This window comes from Onychomys torridus, chromosome 2 (genome assembly GCF_903995425.1).
Source record: "Onychomys torridus chromosome 2, mOncTor1.1, whole genome shotgun sequence".
Classification (NCBI taxonomy): Eukaryota; Metazoa; Chordata; class Mammalia; order Rodentia; family Cricetidae; genus Onychomys; species Onychomys torridus.
The window spans coordinates 68,879,311-68,903,403 of NC_050444.1; the positions used below are offsets into that span (position 1 = coordinate 68,879,311).

The 24,093-nt window shown below is 40.2% G+C and overlaps 1 protein-coding gene across 2 annotated transcripts in view; it reads left to right on the forward strand.

Annotated features, from left to right (window-relative positions):
• Positions 1–24,093, forward strand: part of Stx17 (syntaxin 17) — a 52,127-nt gene that overhangs the window by 22,580 nt on the left and 5,454 nt on the right. For both annotated transcript variants that reach the window (XM_036179810.1, XM_036179811.1), the window contains exons 4-6: positions 10,803–11,028; positions 18,912–19,027; positions 19,106–19,156. In XM_036179810.1, coding sequence (XP_036035703.1) covers positions 10,803–11,028; positions 18,912–19,027; positions 19,106–19,156 — 393 coding nt within the window. The remainder of the gene's footprint in view (positions 1–10,802; positions 11,029–18,911; positions 19,028–19,105; positions 19,157–24,093) is intronic.

The following is a 24,093-nucleotide window of genomic DNA, read 5'->3' on the forward strand; positions in this document are numbered from 1 at the left end:
TCTTGAACCAGGACTTTGTGTGGGCTAACCCTTCCTGCAGTTTCAGGGTTTAGCATTCTTGCCTTCGGGTCTGACTATTAGAAGAACAGAAATATTTTATCATCTACCATTTCTTCAGTGTTACTATAGATACTGGAAAGAGCTATATGCAAAAGAAAAGAAAATTCCTCTTTTGTACATCTTATGTTTGGTATAGTGGCATGGGGAAAGAATCAAGAGATTTTGTTTTTATACATTTTTAAATTTTATTCTTTTTTGGTTCTGGAGACTGAAGCCAGGGCCTTATACATGCCAGACAAGTACTCTACTACAAAGCTGTATCTTCAGCCCAAAGTGATTATTTTTAACAACATAGAACTGTCCATATTGGGGGAGGATTTTTTTCAGTAAATTTATTTTTACAAGTATGAGTGTTTTGTCTGCATGTATGTCTGTGCACCATATGCACTCTGTGCCCACAGAGGCCAGAAGAGAGCATTGGATCCCCTGGGACTGGAGTTGTGAGTGGCCATGTGGGTGCTGGGAACTGAACCCAGGGCCTCTGCAAGAGCAGCCAGGGCTGTTACTTGTTGAGCCATCTCTTCAGCCCCAGGTATGCTGTTTTAAGGGCTATACTGAGATGGTGACGCAGCCAGGCCGTTCTGTCACTTCCAACTTGTGTCATTTTTTCTGTGGTGACAACATTGGCAATCCTCTAGCTGTTTGGACACATACCAGAAAGTGGGGATAGGGGTCGTTCCCTGCTGTACAGTAACGTTAGAGTGCACTAGAACTGTAGTTTTGTGCCTGTTGAACACCCTCTCCACCTTCCTCTTCCCTCCCCAGCTTCTGGTGACCATTATTCTACAGTAGGCTTCTAGCAGAGCAACCATTTTAGATTTGGAGGTCAATGAGATCATTTGGCATTGTTCCTTCTGTGCCTGGTGTAATGTCCTCCAGATTCAAACACTCTGAAGAAAAGGCTTTACTACTTTTTCTTGGGTGCACAGTTTCCACTTGTATGTCTACCTGCCACCAGATTTTCATTACCTACCCACCACTGGCTGACACTTGAGTTGCCTTTGTATTTTGTTTGGCTTTGCAGACAGTGCTGTGGATAGCATGGGAATACAGATAGAAACCGCTTTGACAAACTGATTTTATTTCCTTTGGATACACCTTGAAGTGGGACTTCTGGATTATGGGGTGATCATTTTTGTGTGGGGAAACCTCTGTACTAATTTTATAATTGCTGTACTAATTTAGATTTCCACACAAGAGTGTCTAAGAGTTCCCCTTTCTCTACATCCTTGATAGCATTTGTTATTTTTTAAGGTAGATTTTTTAAAGTAAATAAATACCTAACATAATTGATGGTTACACTTTCCATGAAGAAAAGTAAAGCCAGGGATCAAAAATCCTAGTAACGAACTCTTTTGTAAGTAGTCGTTATGGAAGGTTCTGGATAACATTCAAAGCCCTGAAGAAACTTAAGTCATAAACTCAGGAGTGGTGTTCTCAAGCCTGGGGAGGAGAGTCTGGTGTGAAGGCTGTGGTGAGAGGATGTGTGGCATGTCCACTGGATGCTAAGGAGGTTGTATGGCTAGTATGCATGAAGAGTGTGCAGGAGATGAAGTCAGGCTTCAGCTGCGGCACACCATGGGAGGCCTTGAAGGAAACAGTAACTCAAGAATTAGGAAGAAAGCTCTGGAAGGTTTTGAGTATATAGTGACCTGAAGATATCTCTTTTCTATTTTAATAATGATACTCTTGAAGGGCAAAGGATAGGAACAAGCAGATGAAGAAGGCAGCTAGTGTAATCACCAGGGTACTGTTTGTTATACATGCTTTTGTGTGGTGTCTACTGGGAAGACAGGAGCAGTTGTGCACTCATCCCATACAGGGAATGAACTATAGATCAAAGAAACAGTTCCACCAAAGTCTAACTTAAGTGAACCAGTGAGTTTATTAAGGGTTACTTACAGAAGTATGGATGAGTTGAAAGCAGCTGCATCCCTGAAAATCCACTGTAGCTGGGGTGGAAACTCACAAAAACTGCTTCCCTGGAGCTCTCTGATTTTCAGGCAACTTGACCGGTGAGACAGTCCCTTCTACCCAGCAATATAACCTTGCAGGAGGGGCCTGATGGCTCTTCTAAGTTTCAAGAACTTCCTCAGACTTGTGAGTTCACTTCCTGACCTTTTGAATTCTGTTAACTTCCTACTAACAATCTTTTTTCCAAGATAGAATATTTAATTTGCTGTACATTAGTGAAGGTATACACAATACCTTTAACCCAACCCACCCCACGTGACTGATAGGCAAGAATTTTACCTGCTATCTTTGTAACTCTACTAGATGATCCCTACCCCAAAGTCTAATAGAATAGGAAGCTGTCTGAAAGCAACTCTAACATTGAGAACATTTTAAAAAATTATACATGCACATGTTTTAAACACATAGAAACATTTAAAATTGTAAGATAATATAATAAACACCATGCATTTACCACTCATCTATGTCATATCCTGATATATGATTCTCATAGTTTCTTCCTTTTCTTTTTTCAAGGAAGGTGCCAGTTCTAGCAAAGCCTAGTGTATGTCCTTCCTCCATCCTGCTTCCCATCCCTGTAGTTGGAGTTTTCCTGCTTGGCCCAGTCAGGACAAATCTCTCTTACCCGCCAGTCCCACAGTCGCTCAGACCCAACCAAGAAAGCACACAGAAACTTACATTGTTTACAAACTGTATGGCTGTGGCAGGCTTCTTGTTATCTACTTTTTCTATCTTAAATTAACCCATTTCTGCTTATCTATACTTTGCCACATGGCTTGTGGCTTACCAGTATCTTTACATGTTGCTTCTCATGGCGGCGGCTGGTGGTATCTCCCCAGCCTTCTACTTCCCAGAATTCTCTTCTCTCTTGTCCCACCTATACTTCCTGCCTGGCCACTGGCCAATCAGAACTTTATTTACACAGAGCGATATCCACAGCACATCCCCCACTTCATTTGAATGAAATCTTTGTCTGACTTAAGTAGAACTATATAAGTAATTTATTTCTACACATTTCATCTCCTGTTCCTCAAATAATTTTCTTGTGGTATTAACTGCCATATCATAGGCTATCCATACTTAAAGTACCATGTCTTTAATATATGTTTGACCTGTATCTTTATGATAAAGGTCTTCCGTAATCAAGGTCATGCATATTCGATCACCTGAACCACTTGTCTCTGCACCCCTGGAGCCCTGTGCCCTCTTGGTCTCTCTCTTCCCCAACCCTCAAACCTTAACTAACTGCTGCTGCTCACTAGCTAGGAGATTTCTTAGGACTTTGTGTAATCTGTACAGTCTATGAAAAACATAATCATAGAACATAAAATCCAGTTTATTTCACTTTGTGAATGTTCCAAGTTTATCCCTATGCATCCACATTTAATTTCTTTTTATTAATGAATAGCATTGTATTATATGAATATATCATAGCTTATCTGTTTACCTGTTAGTAGACATTTGGTTTGTTTATTGTTTTGTCTGTTACAAATAAAACTGCTGTGAACATTTTGGTATGGACAGAGGAATTGTTTCTCTTGGGCAAATAACTTAGGAGCAGAATGATGGCATTGCATGATAGTTGTTATTTAACTTGTAAAGAAACTGCCTGTTTATCAAAACAATTTTTCCATTTTATTCCCACCTAGTTTCTCATGTCCCTGTAGATACTTGATAGAGTCAGTATTTTTAATTTTATCTACTTTAATAAGTCTGTGATGTGCTTTGTAACTTTAATATTCATTTGCCCAATTAATAGTTAATGATTTCTTTTAGACAGGGTCTGGCTGTGTAGCTGGGGGTGGCCTCCAACTCCTCATCCTGCCTTACTCTCCCTGGAGCTGAGTACAGGCTTGCGTCACCACACCCAGCTGCTTCCACTTCAGTCGGCGCGGTTTTTCTCTGTCTCCCTGTTGACTTGCCAGCTTTAACTTCACTCTTTCGGTAGTTGTTTTAGAGCTCATTGTGAAATTCATCTACTACTGTTTGTTGTCAGGTGATGTTAGGACTTCCCGTGTTTAAGGATCTTGAACACACTTGTGTTTCTCCCCTGCCTCTTTATACTGCTGCTTTCCTGTACCTCACCCCTGTAGTCCCTAGAACACTCACGTGCCGTGTAAAGTGATTTGGTGGTGGTGTAAAAGCCTGTGTAATGCCCATGCCATTCCATTCTGATGTGCTTACAAGTGCCTTTGTGCGGGTCCGTCTCTTTGTGTTTCATCTTACCTTCAGCGTTCGAAGGTTTTCACTTTGCTTGGAGAACAGTTCTAATTGGATGAACTCTTCACGTTTTTTCTCTGTTTTGGATAGAAACTTTAGCACGTGTAGAATTCTGGACTTTGAAGACAGTCTGTTCTCGCGCTTGGGTTCCTGTGAACCCATCTTTGTGCCTCTGCAAGCTGTCCATTTCCTCTCACTGCTCTTAAGACTTTCTTGTGGTCACAGCTTTGGGGACTGTCATAGGACATGGTGCATTTCCGTCACTGTCACGTGCTTCGGTTCATTGAGCTTCTTTGACCTCTCAGTTTCCTGCTGCGTTATTTCCTACTTCCTTGTCCTTCTGGCCCTCCCTTCTCCAAGAACTCCAGACACATGTGCTTTGATGCCATCTCACAGCTGACCTGTGCTGGTAAAGAACTGCCGCCTCCTCTGTTTGCCTTCTGAGTGACACCCAGGGCTCTGCCTCTGTCTCCTAGTCTCTAATGGTGGCGTTAAATCTGTCATTAGTGCCTTTCATATATTGTCATCTCATACACAGTGAAGTTGTCATCTCTAGAGCGTTTTGACTTGGATTTCCTTAATTTTCTTCCTTTATTGGTACTTAATTTTTTTCAAACATGCAGTTTGTAATATGTATGTAAAATGCAGTTGTAATAACTTAATATCCCTTTCTGTTGCTTTAGTATCTGTGTCAGTTGGGTCTATTTTGGATCTGTGATTACTCCCCCCATTATGGTTCCTATTCTCCTGTTTCTGTATCTCTCTGATGATGCTTGATCTCATTAACTGCGGTATGTTTTTATGTTCCTATAATATTTCTTGAGCTTTGTTCTGGATTGTTATTAAGTTGCTAGTTACTTTGAACCAATGCGGTAATGCTAGGTCCTGCTTTAATGATTCATTAACTAGAGGCTAGCTGGAGCAGTGCTGGTCTGCTCAGTGACTCCTCCTTTCTGAGTGCTCTCAGTGCCCTGTGGATGGGAGGTTTCTAGTGCTGCTGGTGGACACAAGCGCTGCCTCTGCCCTGTGGGAGTGCTGGACGCTAATTTTTTTCATCTCTTCAGATGATTCTTTCCCCAGCCTTGTATGGGTTCCTCACTTGGAGGTTCTACTTCATTTCCCACCAGACACTGTCTAACAGTAGCTCCTGGGTAGCTCTAGGGCTATAGCACATGTTTCTTTTCTCCCCAGTGCTCAAGTCTTAGAACTCTGCTGTCCTTGGACAACAGGACAAGCTTACCAGTCAGTAAGGTTTTGAAACTGCAAGTAGATATGCTCAACACCTTTCTTCTTTGGAGTAAGGAAATCTTAGCATTAAGAAAGACTTTTGTGTTTTTACAAGGAAGTGAAGGTGCTGGAAACTGTTAGTGTGTAAGTCACTGGAGAACCATTGTGGCCTTTATAGAAATGTCCTCAGCCCACTTCTCCACAGACGTTGATGTGGAACTTGTTGGGAGCAGACATGTCTGAGGCTCACCTTAGAGATTCTGGTTCAGGAGATTTCAGAGCTCCTTTGGAAGGATACTGCCTGTAGGAAGTCTACTCAGTTCTGTAAGCTGCACGGATACACAAAAGTAAAACCAGTCAGGGACGTGGTAGATGGGAAGTGTGCCTTTCACGACCTGACTAGGAGGCAGAAGGAACACTGGCTCTACTTTTTTATTTCCGAAAAGGGTGTTTGGACAGGAGGAGAAGCACCAGAAAAGGGAGCGGATGAGGGGAACAGGCAGCAGTTCAGAGGGAAGGGGTCAACTGGGAGGGCAGGGGAGGAGGCAAGTGGCAGGTGGGAGGCAGCTTCCTAATTGGTGTCAATAGAAAGGAAGTTACTCTCGGTTATTGTGAGTTAGAGGAATTTAACTTGACTTTTCTTTAAAATATTTATGAGATTAATCTGGACCCTGGGTCTTTGACCTCTGTCCTAATTGGCATAGGGTAGATGGGGAAGATGACATCTAAGGCATCATGCTGTCTCCCTCTAGGAAGGACAGATGCTGCTACTTCACTTGGCCCAGTGCTTTTGCCCAGTGTGTAAGCTAGTTCAGCCCGGTGCTGTTAAATGTGGAAATAATAGGGTGTCCTGCTGCAGATGAAGTACAGACCAAGAGGGCTTCGTGTTCAGTATGTCCCTGAGGCTGTTTTTCAAAGACAACACCAAGCCACTGTTTTGTGATGCCTATCCAGATCTCTGTAGTGACACAGATTTCCTTTGGGCATGTTTCTTACCCCCTTGCAATTTTGAAATTTTCCTTAATACAGAATCAAAAGCAAAACAGGAGCTAAGTGGTTCTGCTCTCTGCATCATCTGTTAGCATTACACCATCTGCCCCAAGCATTGGGCCCAAGCCTCCTCTCTTGTTCTTGTTGTACGTGTATTTTTATATCCTCGTATTGTTCTTAACGTTTTCACCAGCCCCCGCTCGTTCTGGGCACTTACTTGCATGATTCTCCTTGTTTCACACCACTCTTGGGTTCACTTGACTCCCCCCACACCCCCCACCGCCTTTTGGTAAGTGTCTCAAGATTCTGAATTCCCCATACCTTACCCTACAGTCATACCTGATTCCTTAGATGCTACCTTCTTATCTCACTTGGGATTTATTTGCTTTTATAGTGTCGTAAGTTCACTTTTTAGAAGGCCCCTCCCCAAACCTTATCACAGTAATTTATGCTGTGGCATCATAAAGCCTTTTTCTTCAAAGCTGATGAAATTAACTTCCCCAGGACTTCACAAACTGCAGTATTCCTCTTGCCGTTGTCTATCAGCCACTCCACGCTGATGTGAGCCTCTCAGGGCTTCTCCCTACAGCATAGTTTTAAGTTGGTAGGTCAGAATTCATCCCAAAGAAGTAGTCTCTTTCATTACTTCTTCCACCCGATGAAAGAAAAAAGATTCATAGGCTAATAACTCACATACCTTCACAGTTAGACCTCCACTGCATCTTATCCCTACACAGGTGTTTTCAACCATACCTGTCCTTTTCTAAAAGCATTCAGCTCTGAACTATATTAAATGTGCTATAGAATACTTACACTATAAATATACTCCTAAATAACTACACTTAGGTACTTCTAGTCCATCTTTTGAAGTGAGCCTATTCACTTACTACTGTTACTGTACTGAACTCTTACATTTCCTTCAGATTCCTGTACCTTGTTTGTGAGACTACATGAGTTTGCTGTGGATAGTTTCTTTTCCTTGTTGACTTTTGGTATCAAGGCCTAGTCTTTGACTATTCCCATGAGGAATTCATATAATTTCTTATAAATATTTGGTAAAACTGACCAGTGACACAATTTCTGCTGATTTTGCTCTGATGTTTAAAAACAATTTGGTTGACTGTTGTTTAACATGGGGAAAGGAGAGGCAGGAGAATTTTTAAAAAATGCACATTTAATGGATTTAATAGTAACTAGGTATGGTGAAGTGTTTACAGTCTCTGCATTCATGAGGCAGAAGAAGGAGGATCAGGAGCTGAGGCCAGCCTGGGCTCCATAGCAAAGTTGAGTCTATCCTGGGCTGGATGAGACCCTATCTCAGAAAACAAGAAAAACAAAATTAATGTTTATGTGACCACTTAGGTTTTGATTTTTCACCAGTTTGATAAATTATAGTTTTGTAGAAATTTGTCCATTTTTATCTCACTTTTATAGCTTATTGGCATAAATTTATTCATCTTTTGTTTTGGTTTGGTTTTTGTTTGTTTGTTTTTCAAGACAAGGCTTCTCTGTGTAGCTCTGGCTGTCCTAGAACTCCCTCTGTACACCAGGATGGTCTTGAATTTAGATGTCCATCTGCCTCTGCCTCCTGAGTGCTAGGATTAATAAAGGTGTGTACCACTCTGCCTGGCTTATTCATAATTTCTTATTATCTTTTTAATTCTTTAAGATTTATAGTGATGCACCCTTGTTTATGATTTAGGTTATTTGTGTCTGTTTTTAAAACTACTGTTGTGAAGCTTATCGGTTTTTTTACTCTTTCTATAAATAGTTTTGTCTTTGTTAATCTGTTGTGTACCTGTTTCTTTGTCTCATTAAGTTTATTCACATCTTTGTAATTTTCTCCTCTTTATATTTGCCTTTGTTTTTGTACTTCCTTATTGGTTCTTGAGATGGATATTTAGCTTGCTAATTTCTAGCCATTCTTTTCTTGTTTTTTCAAATAAAAGAAAAGACCAGAGAAAGCTGTATATGTCAGCTGCATGGAGGGGAGGCCTAGAGTAGAGAAGATAAGCCAGCCTGAGGGTCAGAGGATGGTTGCTCATGGATGAGGGAACCCAAATTGTCAGGGAATTTAAAAGCATATGTAGGCTCTGTCAAGCATCTAAGGAAAAGACAAAAAGAAGAAAAAGGAAAGAAGCTGTCTTTGTCAATGTTCTATTGCTATGAAGAAACACCATGACCAAGGCAACTTTTATAAGAGAAAGCATTTAATTAGGGATCAGTCCATTGTCATCTTGGTGGGGAGCATGGTGGCACTCAGGCAGACATGATGCTGGAGAGGTTGAGATTTCTACATCCTGATTTGCAGGCAGCAGGGAGGGAGGGAGGGAGAGAGAGAGAGAGAGAGAGAGAGAGAGAGAGAGAGAGAGAGAGAGAACAAGAACCACTGAGTCTTGCTGGGGTTTCTGAATCCTTAAAGCCTGCCCCAAATGACACACTTCTTCCAACTAGGCCACACCTCCTAATCCTTCTCAAGTAGTGCCACCCCCTGATGACTAAGCAATCATATATATGAGCTTATGGGGTTCATTCTTAAATACCACAAGGGCCTGCCCACTTGAATATCATGGCAGCCCCTAGAGACAGCTTAGCCCTATCCTAATATATATGTAGTTGGAGAAGTATATTTCTAACTCTTGTTTTATGAAGTACTGGAATTTTAATATGTATTACTTTTCTTTGCATTCAAGCAACAGTGTTTTAATTTCCATTGTGATTTCCTTCTTTACCTTTCTTTACAGACTATTTAGAAGTATCTTTCTTCCTTCTAGATGTACAATAGATATATTTTCATTAATGATTTCTAATTTAACTTTATTATGCTTAGAGTGCATGCTGTTTATAATGTTAATGTTTTTGAAATTTGTGAAAGTTGCTTTAACATTTTTTTATGTATATATTTTGTGTGTTGGGTTTATGTTCTAAGTAACTTACATCAAGCTATGTTAATTTTCTTGTTCATTCACTCTGTACCTAACATACCCTTGCCATTTGTTCTATTAATTACAGAAGCTTTTAAGACCTTTCCTTATGACTGTAGATTTATTTAAAATTTTTTGGGCTAGGGAGATGGCTCAGTGGATAAAACATTTGCCACCTAAGCATAAGGACCAAATACAGGCAGGCATGGTGGCCACCTGTTACCAAAGTACTTGCAAGGCAGAGACAGGCAAGCCTAGAATAAGCCGTCTGGCTAGACTAGCTGGAGACTAGTGTACTCCAGGTTCAGTCAGAGACCCTGCCTCCGAAAATAAAGTGGAGAACCACCAAGGAAGACCCTTGATGTCAAATTTGTGCCCCCGACATGCATGTGCATTACCACATGCCCCCCCATCTAAACATGAATACTCACAAATACACATATAGAAAGAAAACAATTGGTAGTTGTCAGCTTTTGTATGATATGTATTCTGTCTGTGTTGTTACATATTTCTGAAGAGAGTCTTACAAAGTGATTCTCTATTTCTGGTAATGTGTTGGCTTTAAAGTGTGTTTATCTGATAATAATGTTGCTGTCGTCATTAGGAGAGGGTGGTAGGTTTATGTGGCTTTTTTTTATTCTTTTAGTTTGAACCATTTTATATTTATGTTTAGATGTATCTCTTTTGTTTGATTATCCAGTCTTAAAATAATCTTTATTTATAATGAATATTTGTTTAATTTATATTTGATATAATTGAGTATATCATTTTTCTATTACTGCTTTTTTATTTTAATTTTAATTTTATGCATAGAGTGTATGTCTGTACACCATGTGTGTGTAGTACCCATGGAAGGCAGAAGTCATAAGATCCTCTGGAAGTGGAGTTTCAGTTGGCTGTGAGCTGCCGTGTGGGTCCTCTAGAAGCAGCGGCCATTGCTCTTAACTGCTGAGCCGTCTTTTTAGCCCCTATTACATGCTTTTACCTTCTGCTCTGTTGCTTCTTTTTCATTTCCATGTTTACTTTACTCATTTTGGAATTGTTTACTTTTATTAGAAATTATAGAATGTATCTGTGACTTAGCCATATAGATCATATGGGTCCTTAGAATATTTTAGTTTCATATGTGCCCCACAAGCTAAATGCTAGTTATATAGCATTTACAGTGTAGTAGTCACATGCAATAAAGGAAAAATTACTATATAAATTCAAAGTTTGAGGGCATGGATTCTAAATATGTTGGATTTGGCCAGCCAAGAGAGATGTGGGAAAGTGAAAAATTGTATGCCCTGTGGTAGACAATATGTACTAATTTGCATTCATAACCATTATAGCAAATTATTCTGAGAAGAAATATGTCTTATATGGAGAGATGGCACTGGTAATGTTTCTTTTTTTCATTTATAGCAACTCCGCTCCAATATCCGAGAAATGGAAAAGCTTTGTTTGAAAGTCCACAAGGATGACCTGGTTCTTCTGAAGAGGATGATCGATCCTGTGAAGGAAGCAGCGGCGGCAGCCACAGCAGAGTTTCTCCAGCTCCATCTGGAGTCTGTTGAAGAGCTCAAGAAACAATTCAATGAGGAAGAAGCCTTATCACATTCTTCTCTCACCAGATCCACAACTGTTGGTGGTAACACATGTCCTATTCTTGAACTAGCAGTGCTGATAATTAAGCCCCTCTTCTCAGGTAGAATGCAGAGAGATCTTGTATGTCCCCATGAGTCTGCTGACCAATCCCAAGCAGACCAGATATGTGTACCCTGGAAATTTTGCAAGATAAAATTGTGTGGATTGGAACTTGGGGCTTCAAGTACCTGCTTGCCCATACAGTGAAAAGAAAAGTTAAAGTTACTCCTAAAGATAATATTGTCCTTGTGTGTGATGTGCACCTCTCTTCTTTCCAGTGCAGGGGCAAGCTGTTTGTGTAGTTGGTTGTTTTAACTCTTTGCTCTTTGGGGGACCTGCCACCCAGCTCCTAAATAAATACATGGAGTCTTATTCTTACTTATAATTGCCCTACCTTTGCTTGGCTTATTTCTAGTCAGCTTTTCTTAGCTTAAATTATCCTGTCTACCTTTTGCCTATGGGCTTTTACCTTTCTCTATTTCCGTATATCTTTTCTTTCCTTCTTATTTCGTGTTTGGCTGTATGGCTGGGTGGCTGGCTCTTTGCATCCGCATCCTCTTCTCCTTCTCTCCTCACTCTTCTATTTATTCTCTCTGCTTGGCAGCCCCGCCTACCCTTTATCTAGCCTAGCTATTGGCTGTTCAGCTCTTTATCAGACCATCAGGTGTTTTAAACAGTCAAGTAACAACAGCTTCACAGAATTAAACAAATGCAGCCTAAAGAATGCATCACATCTTTGCATCATTAAACAAATATTCCACAGCATAAACAAATGGAACACATCTTTAACTATATTTTACAACATGTTTGGGAGCTGTTCTTATTAGACACACTTGTTAGGCCTCTCTCCACTCTCCATTCTCAGAATTTAACTAACAAATGAAAAAAATCTATGGTGGGATCAGGGTGTCAACTTTTGTGAAGTAATATTCTAAGAAACAGCCTTATGAACACAATGTTATGTCATTACTAAGGATGTATTTGATATCCTTGGTGACACTGTGCTAGTGTCTTTTATGCAGAAAAAAATTACCTTAATACTTCAAAGTAGCTGGGTGTTTTTTTGTTTGTTTTTTTTTTGTTTTGTTGGGTGGTTTGGCTTAGATTTAAATCTTATAAGTAGTGAGAAGAATAACTAATAAGGTTTCTATAATTGAGTTATCTCCTAGAAAGCTTAAAGTCAAATTTTTTATTCATCAAAAATTAAACTTGTGGGGTTGGGGATTTAGCTCAGTGGTAGAGCGCTTGCTGCAAGGCCCTGGGTTCGGTCCTCAGCTTCAGGGGAAAAAAAAGGAAAAAAATTTAAACTTGTAAAGTATGTTGGCTTTATTTTATAACTGCTGACCTTGTTTCTTTTTCTGTTGTAATTGTTTATCTTTTACTTTTAATTTATTCTATTTCCTTACATTTTATATCTCTTAAGAGACTTTTAATCCTTATGAAAAATACAGGCTACAAATCAATTAGAAATTAAAATGGAAACTTAGGGATACTGTACCTGGCCAGATTTCCTTTATTATCTACCAGGGCACTCTTGTTTCCACTCCTTATCTCTAAATTTAGATTATTTTAAATGTGTGCATGGGGCTAGAGAGATGGTTCAGAGGTTAAGAGCACCGACTGCTCTTCCTTCCAGAGGTCCTGAGTTCAATTCCCAGCACCCACATGGTGGCTCATAACCATCTGTAATGAGATCTGGCACCTTCTGGATACATAATAAATAAATAATTCTTTTTTAAAAAATGTGTATATGTTCACTGCTAATGATTCAGTACTTTGCAAGGGAATGCTGAAACATTTAAGCTGCCTAGCAGAGTTTCTGGGTAACATTACACGGTGCTTCATACATATTGAACTGTTCGTAGATGTATTAAAAATAAAAAAACAAATAAGCAAATATATGTTAGGGACAATTTTGTCATTTCAGATATGCTGCATACCTGTAATCCCAGCACTTGGGAAATTGGACTAGGGTGAGCAATTGAGAGTTCAAGGCCATCCTGGGTACAGAAGCAAGCCTTTTCTTATAAGAATAAACCAAACAAACAAACAAACAAACAAATAAAAAGTACTCCAGTCACTTCTCTGCATAGCCAGTGCTAAAATGTTAGTGCTCAGCTCTTAAAGAATACTTGGGGGGTCATGTTTTTTGGTAGTGTTACTATTTTCACAGTTCTATGGTTATTACCACCATATTGGTGCAGAGGAAGGCTGCTTCTACCACAGAGTATGAGTTGATGCCTTTTGTGCATAGATAGAGACTGGGCTTATGTCACTGGGGATTTACCTGTTACCCATTACATGCCAATTACCCTTCACTATAAGCATAAGGCTAGTGTGAAACCTGAGACTTGGCAGAATCACAGGAAGTGTGTATATTAAAGAAATTTTTAAAATAGGATGGAGACAGGATGAGGGGGAAGAAACAGCATGTGAAATTAATTTTAAACTATATCGATTTTTGAACCACTCAATTCATGGACTATCAAGTAATCTAAACATCTAATGCTTGCCACTGGAGAACACAGTGCTGATATGATGAAGGCAGTCATTCTGTTTGTAAAGCCACAAAGCTAAAGTATAGCTAACACAGATTGGAGAGTTCAGTTTCTGACTGCTTATTGACCCCAAGTCCACTGTCCATGGAAAGCAGGGTCTGACCAGCACCCGAGGTCGCAGAGTAAGCCTATACTTAGTTGCCTTGTATGCAGAAATGTTACTAACAAAGGAGGATAATGGGAAGAACACGAGGAACAAACTTTCACAGGCTTCTGAGGTGGACAGGATTGGGCATGTGCTATGGCTGCCTACAGACTATGGACTCTTCTGTCACTCTGTGTGTGTTAATCTGTGCGCTCTAGTTTCTCCTTACTTTTGCTGTGCATACCCGTTATAGTCATGACATCCTATACAGAGAAATGTATGCTGCTTGAGTGGAAGTTAAATGTCTTAAAATTCTTTCTTCTTTCTAAATCGGATTCTAAATACATTGGTTGGAAACAGATTCAGCAGCAATCTTGCCACATTTCCATGAGCAAAATAAAAAATACAAATATAGTTTCCATTTACACATAGAAATAATGAGTAGAATAGGGCATGTTATGTTCTCTAGAAAATGAAGGGAGTTTAGGGGGAAGCTGTAAGTGTTGATGTATCTTTTGTCCAGATTCTGAGTTCCAAAAGTCAACTCTGCCAATCCTGCTTGATACAAGAAGCTCCCTTGTGTCTTCTTGTGGGGTGACTTTGATTTCTTTCTCATTGCTCCCCATCAAGAGAAATGATGGGCCCATCCATGTGATTTGCATTCAGAATGGAGGTCCATGCCATTTGAGGTGAAGTCACCTCTGCAGTTCCTGTCCGTCTTCCCCCATCCCCACATCCAGGGCATCCCCTTCAGCAACACAGCAGGAAGGGAATCTTAGTCCATTTTCAACAAATAGTCTTAGAAGAGAAGATCTCAGTCTTAAGCTGCTGGTACCTTCTGACCAGCCTATAGAATTGAAGCAATACTAGATTCTTACCTCCAGTGTGTGTGTGCACTGAAGGGTCTGCAGTGCACAGAGCTGTTTTTGTCTGGTAGTGTTCAGAAGATCCATCTCCCATTGACTTTATCCTCAAAATCCTCTTCTGCATCAATTTGTGACTTAGAAGTCATTTTATTTTGATAGATGATCAGTTCATCTGTTCAATATGATCAGTAAATTAATTTCATTTTTAAGGTGTCAGAACTTGAAAAGTTTAAGGAATGCCTTTGAATTTATTTAGTTTTGTAGAGAAACACTACTAATGTTGTGAAGGTTAGTGGAGATTTCTCATGTATTGGGCTGTACTTCCTGGTAGAATCTTTGCAGTTTACAAGGTACAGAGGAAAAGAAAGGGTAGAGCGTTGTTATTTACTGACATAGCTTATTTATCACTTCAGCCATGGGGAGGAGTTAGCAGTCTTAGGTTTATTTGAATGTATAGCCAGTTATAAGACTTTATGTCCAGTTGTAGGGTTAGAAAAAACACACACTCACACACACCACACCCACTCAAATATACACACACCACACACACACTACACACACTCCCATATACACACACCACACACACACACACCCTTTACAAGTTTGTAAAGATTTTCGTAGTCAAAGGATGAGCACTAAGGTACAAATTGAAGTAAGTGAATGCAGAGGTTGTAAAAATTAAAAGAGTTCTTTCTTTACAGTCATGCCTTAAATTGATTTGTGATGTTCAGAATTGTAAATTAACAACAAGGTTTTACTTGGAAAAGAAAGGACTTCTTTGTTGTAACTGAGACACATACGTAGTTTGGTTTCAAGTGAGATGGAAATGACCTAATCATTTCTTTTTTGTACTGACAGAAATCTTTTATGTTTAAAATGTCACATAATTCCCATCCTATTTTTTTAGATATAGCGTTATATATTATAATTTTATCTTGTTTTATAGACCTGCCTATTTGACTTGCATCTTCTTTGATAGTATATAGGTTATGACTTAAGATCTCTAGAGTGCGCACAGTTAGAGTTCTGCCTCTGTTCTGTTGATGCTGATCAGGAAGTTACATGGAATGTGAAGTGAAGAAGAAGTCATAGTTGATTCATTTATCTTGACTGAAGTGAAAATTAAAACATTTTAAGCATTTGAAAAAATAATTGAAAGCTTCCAAGATTGGCTCTTTACTATAATGTTATAAAATATACTGTGTCTGATGTTTTTTTTTCTTTAAGATAAAAACATAGACAATACAGATGGCACTAATTAGACTTAATATTTAAAAAAAAGAAAGAAAAAGAGGTCAGGAAGATGGAAAGGGGGAGTATTGGAGGTCCCAGGCAGAAAAGAAGACTTTGGGATGGGCATGATCAAGATATGTTATTGACAAAGAATAAATAAAAATATTATTTTAAGAAGCATATTAAGAAAAACCTGAGTCTATATGGGCAATGTGACACTCCTAGATCTCAGCAGAAATATATACATATATATTGAATAAATCAAGTTTAGAACTGAAAAATAGTCACTATGAATTCTGATGTCTGCATTGCCATTTTTTTGTTCAGCTGATTATGTCCTTCCTGGTCAGGTCAAACAAGCTTTTATCTTAAGAATAAAGTGTTCATTAACTTTGAAGATAACTAACCACACAGTTTTATAAAGTATCATTTGTCTTTAGGCTTGGCTGGAAAAAAAAAAGAACGGAAAGGAAATAGAAATTAATATAGTTTCATAATGACTGACTGAGGAGTAGGTCAGGTCACAAGTCATCATGTCATTTCCTAACAGGCTTGTAAGGCTTCAGCAGTCTTCTGCTGTCTGCCACAATAGAGTCCTTACCTGTTGAGAAATGCCCTCCTCACTTCCAGTGTCTTCACACCTGCACCTCTGTCTTTCCATTCACGCTTGATAATGCCATCTGCTGATGTATCTTAGCTGTATTACTGCTCTCTGGAGGTCTTTGCTCATGCTGCTTTCTCCATCTGGCATTTATATTCCTCTCTTCTTTGCCGAGTAATGTCACCTTTTCCAGAAAGTCTGAACTACCTGCCACATCAAGCTAGATTAGAACTCCCTCCAAATTCTGTCTCCATTATCTCTAATGCAGTCTACCCCTTTTTTTATGATCACCCCTTTGTATGTCTAATTCTTCTAGAATGTAGGTTCTTTGAGGGTAGTACTCTGTATTATTCATGTTTTCATCCATGGTACTAATGACAACATATAATGTTAAAGTTAGACCAATGAGATGGCTTAGCAGTTAAAGGTGCCTATCACCAAGACCTGAGTCTGATCCTTGGGACACACATAGGAGAGAACCTTCTCCTACTCTATCAAGTTGTCCTCTGACCTCCACATGTGCATCATGGCACAGACACATGCGTGTGCACACACAATAAATAAAACGTAATTTAAAAAGATGGCAATGTAGCCGGGTGGTGGCGGCGGCGCATGTCTTTAATCCCAGCACTCGGGAGGCAGAGCCAGGCGGATCTCTGTGAGTTCAAGGCCAGCCTGGTCTACAAAGTGAGATCCAAGACAGGCACCAAAACTAAACAGAGAAACCCTGTTTCAAAAAAAAAAAGGTGGTAATGTAGGACTGTAGGCGTTTTGAGTTTAAAGGAGAGAGCAGAGCTGATGTCCTCTGTGCCTGCACTGTCACTGCTCTAGAGCTGGAGATCACCATTTTGTTTGCAGTGGATAGACTGTAAAGCCTCCCAACTGGGTTTTCACTCTCACCTGACAATGTTATCCTTAACATGTTCTTCACACTATGGCTAAGGTCTGATTATGGCACCTTCCACCTTCCCAGTAGTCTCCAATTCCTTTTAATGGTTTGGTGTAGTGGTCATGTGAGAAAGACACAGCTCTTAGAAAAACTTTTCGATGCCCCCAAATAATCTCACCTTAGACTGTCAGCCTCAACCTTGGCGTTTTTCTTCACTACAGTCTGTACATCAGCTAGCCTGAATGTCTTTCAGTTTCAATCTTCTGCACACATTGCTCTCCTTGAGTTAGAAACTCCGGACATCTCCCTGCACTCTCACCCCACTCCACCTGGCTTATTTTCTCTCATCCTCAGGCTTCAGCCTCAGAATCCCTGACTCTACAAGTCAGGATTTGATGCCGGACTTACACTTATAGACATCATACTCCCCTGTGGCATAGTCTTGTCAGATAATACCAACTGACTTGACTGTTACATTTCTGTACCACAGGTTCCATGGAAGCTCTGTCCATGTCAGCAACAGTAGCAGTGGCAGCAGCAGGGCCAGGTTCTCTGCAAAGTAAACAGCACCTTACTTTACACACAGGAACAGCAAGCCAGCCACCCGGGAGTCCCACAGCGGTCTCTGACCAGAGCCGCAGAACTAACCCCGTGGTGTTGCCTCTGCAGAATGGCTTTAGAGCCTACTCTTGTGTCTCTGATAGGCATGCACCAAGTGCCAATTTCCTGATGAAAGATTGGTGAAACCAGTATGAAGACCCAGAAAGACTTGAAAGTAGCTGCTTGTAGTGTATATCGTTTTGTTATTAGAGTAATATTTAATAAATAGTTTTTGTGGGTTGAAAGTTTTAAAAACTAGAAGTAAAGAAACTATGGAAGTATGTGGAAGAATGAATCTAAACAGAGTTACATGTACAAAAATATTCATATGGCAAATGTGCTTACTGCTGATGAGATTGTCACCAGTAGAGACTGATGTTAATTGCTACAAACACATAACTGCATGCATCACTTTCCTTCTTTATAGTACACCGAAGTGCCCTTCTATATAAACTCCAGCCTACTTCCCTACTTTAAAATAATGTTTATTTATTTATTATTGTGTGAGTGTGAGTGTGTGTGTGTGTGTGTGTGTGTGTGTGTGTGTGTGTAGGTCAGAGGCCAATTTTGTGGTATCTGTTCTCTCCTTCATCTCTATGTGGGTTCCAGGGTTGAACTCAAGTGTTTTACCTGCTAAGCCATCTCACCGACCCCACTGTCCTGCTTCTGACACCTGTTGTATCTGAACCTTGTTACTAAAATAGCTAAGGCCGAGCCTGAGGATTTAGCAGCAGAACATGTTAGACTGTTGCTGCTGCTGTGTCTTAGGAATGCTGGCCAAGTGGAGTAGCTCCCTCCATTGCTACCTCCTCCACCTCTAACCCTTGTCACTCGGTTGTATGCAGAGCATGTATAGGTCTTGCTTGGTGCCTGTGCATTAAATCACTTAGAGAACAGGCTGCCCAAGGGTACATAATGCTGTTTTTATATTCTGATTCATTTACTTTTAGACAGAAGGGCGGAGTTGTAAGGATTCTGTATAACTGGTCTTTGGAGCCAGTTTGTGCTCTGTCCTTTCTGAGAAGCAAGCTCTAACCAGGCCTGTATCCATCCAGGAGCTCTCCATGCTTCGGAGGCTGAAGCTACTTCTCAGAGTCTGACTCAGATATATGCCTTGCCTGAAATTCCTCGAGACCAAAATGCTGCTGAGTCCTGGGATAACTTAGAAGCGGTATGTTAAACAGGTTTTCTTTTTGGTAACTGAGAGATGTAAACGAAAGTAATTTCCTCCCTCTTTCTCTTTTTAAAGGACTTAATTGAACTTAGCCATCTGGTCACTGATTTCTCCCTCCTAGTGAATGTAAGTATGTAACCAAGGCTCCAAACTGACCTGTCACTGTCTTTTTGATTAGAATTTTAATAGAAATCACATGTTTTAAAAATATTTGCTTTTATTTTACACGTGTGACTGTTTTGCCTACATGTATGAATGTGCAACACCTGTGTGTTTGATGACTACAGGCCAGAAGAGGGCATTGGATGCCCTGAAACTAGAGTTACAGATGATTTTAAGCTGCTATATGGGTGCTAGGAATCAAACTTGGGTCCAGTGCAAGAGCAGCAAGTGCTCTTAACCACTGAGCCTAGATTGTAATTTTAAAATGGCTAGAGAGATGGTTCAGAGGTTAAGAGCACTGGCTATTCTTCCAGAGGTCCTGAGTTCAATTCCCAGCTCCCACATGGTGGCTTACAACCATCTGTAATGAGATTTGGCTCCCTCTTCTGACCTGCAGAGATAATGCAAACAGAACACTGCATACATAATAAATAAATAAATCTTTTAAAAAATGGTATTGAACTGTAAATATGGGCCCTAAATTCTAGAGCAATTTAGTAAATATTATGTAAAAATATTGTAGATTCTCAGCATTGGAGGTCTGACAAGGTTGCATACAGACATAAATCAAGTCTACTTTCTGCCTGTGGGGATTCTACAGAAGGAAGAGGCGGGCTGGGATTTTCAAGCATGGTAACTACATGCAATCTAAGGTATAGAGAGAAGCCTTATCAGTTTCAAGAAGCAGCATGTATTCCAGGGAGGGAGGCATGGTTTATGAGATGGCAGCATGAAAGCATTAAGAGCTAGTGTTAACATGAGCTTTGAAGAATGAATAAATGTTCAGGGGCCTCAAGGGCTGCACTTCAGAACAGATGAACTAGGACAAGACATGTTGACTCTAGGGACTGTCAAAGAGTACTAAGTGTACCTATTATCCAGAGCCTGCAGTACTAGGGGCAAGCAAGGATTGTTGAGGGCCAGCTTGTGCTGGTACTGAATTTTGAGTTGCTTTGTGAGCCTGAAGGAGCCAGGACAGATGTGTGATCAAGCTGAAGTCCTGCAGTCCAGTTTGTGCTTTTAGAATGGTGAAGAGGAGGTCATGGGCAGGTGACTAGGAACCAAGACCTTACAAGAACTTAACCTGTAGGTAGAGTATTCACATTTACCTATATAATGTAAAGGGATGCTCAGAAGACTTTTTGAGGACCGACCTGGAGGAAGGTAAAGTCAATACAGGAAACTTGAAGGCCTGGATGAATCTGTTGTCATAGATGAGGGAGCACATTATAGTTTTGGTAAGAAAGACAGATTTTTCTAAACTATTTGTTTGTTTTCCATTGGGAATTATAGAAAGGTACAGTGTGTGAACACGTGTGCGAATACCTGTTTGCAAGGGTGCAAAGCAGTTTCTGCTTGTCCTCTGGCTAGGTCAGTTCCCTGTTCTTGATCAGGCCGTGAATGGCAACCCAGCTTCTCTGGATTGTGGCTTCCCTAAGGCCTGGCTTTGAGGTGGGAACTCCTAGAGCATAGCTCCTCAGAGCTGGAATGGGGAAGGACTCCAAAGCTTGGTAATCTAGCCCATACTTTGCCCAAGCTTCTCAGACCACTGACCTTCTCTCTTTTTAACAGTTATGGATGCTCAGCCATTCAACAACTTTTGAAAGCGCTTCCTTGTGTAAATTCTGTCATGTAATTTCTCTTGGGCACATTTGTTCTCTAGAGCCTCATGTGGAAGAGTTTGTTCTCTTTCAATATAGAGGGTTTCAAGGGTTTGAGATAAATGTTCTTGTTTCTTTGGCCTACCCAAACACATGTTCATTTCTTAGAAACTTTCTTCATTTGTGGCTCTCCTGTACCAATGAGCTCTAGACCATCTGCTATTAGCTTGTTCTTCTTATGTTCTAGCTTATGGATATTTTCTTGAATGGTAATAACTAAAATTGAAAGCAGTAAATTGTTTGAATTATTTCTGATGCCTCTAAGTCAAAGGAGGAACATATTAGAAGTCTGTAGACCAGCTGTCTTTAAAGCCTGTTGTTGTTGTTGTTATTATTATTATTATTATTAGTAGTAGTAGTAGTAGTAGTAGTAGTAGTAGTATTGGAGCTGAGGATCGAACCCAGGGCCTTGCGCTTGCTAAGTGAGTGCTGTACTACTGAGCTAAATCCCCAACCCCACCTGTTGTTACTATTTTAACGATGGCAGGGAATGATATAAGAGTCCTCAAACACATGTTGTTTACAATCAAGGTCTATCCAGTTATTGTAATTACTAAACTCCCACTCTAATGCAGTTCATAAAGTCTTCATATGCATGGTTACATAAATATATGCACTTGCCAAAGCCATCAATCTGTACACTTAAATGTGTTTCAATACATGTAAACTATACATCACTAAAGTTGGTTTAAAAAACAAACAAACTACAGATACAAATGCATTTCTCTTCTGGTGAACAGGCATATGAAAGAAAATAAAGTTTGTGGAGAATTAACAGTTGTGTGTTCAGTTATGTTATAGAGTAAATAGGTCGCAACACCAGTCTAAGAAGCACTTACATAGGAAGGTTCTGGACACACTCACAGCTCCATACAAATGTCCTAGTTTTCATCGTCTTTGCAAGGGCATGAGGCACAATGCTGTTTGGCAGAACCTCAAAGGAGAGCCTTGACTGTTGTTCCCAGGCTGATTGAGTTCTTATGACACATGGCCAAGGATTCACAGAAGCTCCATTTAGGTACAGAGTAGGCAAGAAACGCAGGAGTGACCACATCCTCTGCTGTTGTCACATGGATGTGATTGTATCTGGGCAACCATGCAGTCAAGGAACTGTCTCTGTATGCACATCTGTGCTAAACTCAGAAGGCTGATAATGCCTCTACATTGTGAATGAAATGCCACAAAGGTGTATATTTGGAAGTCATTAGAATATTAGGTGTATACATAGTTTACTTTAAAACAGGATTCACAAAGATAATGAGAGATTGCAATATGGCCCAGTAACCCTGAGTGTATTAATATCTACAGGCCCCTGCTCTGTTTGTACAAGTGCCCCTTTCTTGTGACCAGATCTGTTTCTTTCTAGTCAAGGAGAATTTAAAGAACTCTGGGCCAAAAGTTGGACAACATGCTACACTTACTGCTGGGTCTGTTTTGATTTCTATCTTCTATCTTTTTCTCTGTGCCTTTTGGAATCCAATTTTGTTCTGGATGCATTAGAATAGGGCTGCAGTGGATTCAGTTAGATTTATCCATGCATGGCCTCTGTGAGCTTTAGCATGTTATTTGACAGCAGGTTCTGCAAACCTGATGAGAGGACTACTTCAGGCAGCATCCTTCATCATCTGCCTCACTCCTTTTCAGCCGTTCTGCAGCCGTCTTTCCATTACCTCTTACCTTTGCCATCAGTGTCCTTCAGTCCCTCCCACTGCAGTGCTCCTGCTTCTCCACCCTGCTTACTGCCTTTGCTAAGCCAAGATAACTATTCTCTGCCTGTGCGGCACATCTCTAGTTCTTTCTGGGCTTTTCTGTTGGTGTGATTGCATATGATTAAGGCTGGACCTTAGAGAGGAAGAAAAGGAACTAGCCGTAGTTTGGGCTTTGTCATAAACTCACGGCTCTCCAAGCACACTAGTAAGACTATACAACAACTTCTTCAAGGAAGAGCTTTGTTGTTGTTGTAAATGGATTTGAGGGTGAATTTGTTGCATGAACTATTATTTTTGATATGATAACATGAACTATTTATTATTTCATGTTGGGCTGACAAGTGCCCACAGCAAGCATTTAAGGGGAAAAAAAAGTAATTCCTCATTAGTTTTTAATTCATCTAACCAAGTTGCATTCTTCTCAATAAGTATTAACTTAATAATTCACCATTTCTCCTGAATCTTAGGTGCCCCTATAACTGTTTCTACAGTTTTAACTATTTTCAGGCCAATAGGGCAACCTAATTGAATAGTCCTTAAAATGTGCCTTATAAATGGCTTAGTTCATTGTTAAATGAATGCTGAGAACACTTCTAAGTGCCAAGAATAAAATGCCAGGCTGGGTATGGGGGTTGAAGACTGTCCAGTGTGGGAAATCTGGATAGATGAAGACAGAATTAAACAAATCAGAAGCAAAGAGGGAAAGTAGGTAGAGGGAAGCAGAGGCCCTGAGCCACTACTATTGTGAGAAGCCTGGTTTCACAGACAGTGGTAATGTTAGATATGTGCAGGTTGGTCCATCATAAAGAGCTAAGGATTTAGCTCTAAATGCGTTGTAGTTTGCCATTCTCCTGATTGTGATTGACAGTTAACTACAATCATTGTGGATATCACAAAGTCTTTCTTTCTCTCTTTCTTTCTTTCTTTCTTTCTTTCTTCCTGTCTTTCTCTATCTATCTATCTATCTATCTATCTATCTATCTATGTATCTATCTATCTATCTATTTTGAGACAGGGTTTCTTTGTGTAGCTTTGCGCCTTTCCTGGAACTCACTTGGTAGCCCAGGTTGGCCTCAAACTCACAGAGATCCGCCTGGCTCTGCCTCCCTAGTGCTGGGATTAAAGGCGTGCGCCACCACTGCCTGGCTTCCAAGTCCTTCTTGTGCATGCAGTAGAATCTAAAGATACGGAAAGTTGGAGGATTGAACCCAAACTAAAAGGAAGAAGCAACTAGGTCTGTATAATTGAGTGACATCTGTTGATCCCAGGGTCGGGCCTTCTGCCCTCTGGCTTCTCCTATCCTCATGTCTAAGCAAGCTTTGAAAGGTCTGTAGTACCTACAGATGTGAGCAACAACCACAGGACAGATGGACTCATCTTGGGCTGGTAGTTGCACAGATCAATGCATTACAGTTGAAATAATGATTAATCATAGGGTGGGCATTTTCCTGGTAGTCTTTTCTCCAGTTATTCTAAAGGATTTTTGTAGGGAAAAATTAGTTATCTTAGTATTCTACTTTAAACTTAAGAA